Genomic DNA, 2,692 nt, shown 5'->3' with positions numbered 1-2,692 from the left:
TTCCTACCCATCTTAAATTTGAACCGATAGGATTAACATACGACAAGTGGTCGAGGCGAATTTATCTAGCTAAGATTGTAGCTTATCATAAGCCTTGCATTCAATCCAACATTTACATTGTTGCATCTTTTGTGCATGAGAACTAAGTCCCAACCCTCAAGAATTGTCAAATCTTAAGAAGTAGAGACCGTACATTAGTACGGGCAAAGTGGGTGCCTAACACTTTCTCTTTCTGTAACCGTGTTCCCTTACTTAAAATCTTTGATCACAGGTCAATTAGTCATCTTAGAGTATCTTATAATTCCTCAGTCTAACACTTTTTACGGGATCTAACCGACCATGGAATCAAATTAACTATCTAGTAACAACTTTAGCTAAACTTAATACTCTTTTAATTGCAACGCAAAACCCTTTGAAAAACAGCACCCGTGCAAGCACGAGTTGATTCCATTCGGGATCCAGCGTCCACATAATGGCGACTCTGCTCAGTATGTTATTGAAACATCTAAAGCCATTGGGATAACAATTATTGAACTTTCAGCTACCAAAAGTATATATATGTAGAGCAATTGCTGAATTTCCAACCTCTGCAAGTGCTATTAAATAGTTTGTTAGTTGTTGAAAGTGTCAATGGTTCACATTTCAGAAGTCATCAAAAGTTTAAATTATTTCATTGCCACTCATTGTTTTGTCACATGATGTAACTCATCAATTCTTCACCTGATGTTACTCATTGTTTGTCGTTATGTTATCGAGGAATTTTTTCTTGCACTTTTGAATAAATGCTTATTGTAACTTTCAGAATAAGTTACTTATTTAAAAGGAAAGATGTTAGAGTAAATTAGGTTAATCTTTTATATTCGTTAAAAAGGTGTATCCGTTGGGATCTATATATCTCTCCAATCTCTATCATACATTTCAATTACTCTCAGTAAAATAAATAAGTTATAATTTTCAAAATGTAGCTCATTAGTTTAATTAACTTTCCTTTTGTCCTAATCTTCCACATTTGAAAATCCTACTTATAATTCATTTGAAATTCTTATTTTCAGTTAAATGGGTGCATTTCTCCTTCTAATCATACCTTTAAAAAACCCAAAAAACTGGGAACAAAATAAATAAATAAAATGGGAACAGATGTTTATTATTCTCAAATATGAAAATGAAAACACTCCATTGAAAAGCTTTTCCAAGAAAGCTTCCAGTATTTACAGCAATGCCGCACTACTCTCAATGAAATAATACCCATGGAAGTAAAAAAATAATAAAAAGGAAAAAAAGAAAAAAGAAAGATCCGGTTATCCTCCTCAGCTCGTGCTTCTGTGGAGCATTTCATTGTATTCTAAGTAAGAAACCTGCCTTTGTAGTTTCATCTGCTCATAAAACCTCACAATAAACTCCTCCGCCTTCGAATCTATCCCTTCATCTCCACCATTCAAACCATCCCCACCACCCCCATCTCGATCCCCACTACGATCATTGCGATCTCCACCGTCCATATCACGTCTAAAGTAGCTACTTCCAACTTCTCGATCATAACTACCGTTATTATAATCGTCGTGGTTGAGATCGTCATTGAAATCGATGGATGGGTTAATGCAAGGAATATGAGGGAGGTATCGGAACCTCATCGAAGAAGGCCGTTGCATCTTGAAATGGAAAATGGGAGTCTCGTCAAAGGAAAATTCGCGCTCGCCGTAGTAAATGGAATCGGATGGTGGAGATCGGAGGGTCTTGAAGAGATCGAGCATTGCAGCTCTCTTGAAAATGCCGCCTTTCCGAGCCCAGAACAAGGCTAGGCGGAGAAGGTTCCATGCTCGGTTGGTAAATGCAGTTCTCTTCTTCGCCATTGTTGCTGTTGCTTTTGTTGTAGTTGTTGGGTGCTTCTTTTGTTGTAGTTGTTGCTGTAGTTGTAATGATGTAAGAAAGGAGTGAAAGTGAATTGAAGAAGCTGGAAGATGGAGTCTGGTTTTATAGGGAGATTGTTGTACGCGGTTTTTCCAGATGGAGTGACGTGAGTTGTCAGAGAACTAAAATAGGAGGTGGGACCTCGTGGTGACACGGTTAGGTATACGCGGCGGAAAATCTTGTTTGTTTACGATAATACCCTTGGTTTATTAAGGAAATTACACCAATAAGCTGGTCTAGGTCGCTTTGAGAAGAATTAAATATGGTACCCTTTGAGAGTGTGAAGGATGATACGCGGGCGGGCGCGCGCCGATGGGGTACTTTCCCTGCCTGTCCCGAGATCAGGACTGGGCTACTTGATGTATTGGTTTTATCCACACCGTCCATCCAGTTTTACATGTAATTTTAAGCCAAAATATAAAAAATTACGAAGATCCAAGGTTTATCTGGACCACAAGATGGGGATTAAACTTTTACCATTGAAAATTTCTGGGGGGCCACAGAAGTTTTGGATCAATCTGTATTTATTTTTTCCGTTCATCCAGATCTATATGAACTTATGAACAGGTTGGATGGTAAATAAACATCAGAGTCATAGGAAGTTTCAACGGTGGGGACCATTAGCAGTGCTGCTTCATATGATGTGGCCTACTCGAAAGTTGGATCTGCTTCATTTTTGGGATTATATACTAAAATGACATGGAAAAATGGATGGACGGCGTAGATAAAACCCATGCATCACGTGGACCCTTAGATGGGAAGTACCCAATCTGCGCGCAGGGAC

At 38.6% G+C, this 2,692-nt stretch overlaps 1 protein-coding gene across 1 annotated transcript; it reads right to left on the bottom strand.

The window, feature by feature from the left end:
• Positions 1-1,307: 1,307 nt before the first annotated feature.
• On the bottom strand, positions 1,308-1,850 carry LOC131226029 (uncharacterized). Its single transcript, XM_058221680.1, has one exon. It carries the CDS (start codon positions 1,848-1,850, stop codon positions 1,308-1,310), a length of 543 nt encoding a protein of 180 aa, XP_058077663.1.
• Between the last annotated feature and the right edge of the window lie 842 nt (positions 1,851-2,692).

This window comes from Magnolia sinica, chromosome 14 (genome assembly GCF_029962835.1).
Source record: "Magnolia sinica isolate HGM2019 chromosome 14, MsV1, whole genome shotgun sequence".
In the NCBI taxonomy this organism is placed as follows: Eukaryota; Viridiplantae; Streptophyta; class Magnoliopsida; order Magnoliales; family Magnoliaceae; genus Magnolia; species Magnolia sinica.
The sequence above is the reverse complement of the archived record's forward strand: the minus strand, read 5'-3'. Positions and strand labels throughout refer to the sequence as shown.

Excerpts from the sequence above, each read along its gene's own strand:
- LOC131226029 (XM_058221680.1), bottom strand. The coding sequence starts at position 1,850 with ATGGCGAAGAAGAGAACTGCATTTACCAACCGAGCATGGAACCTTCTC.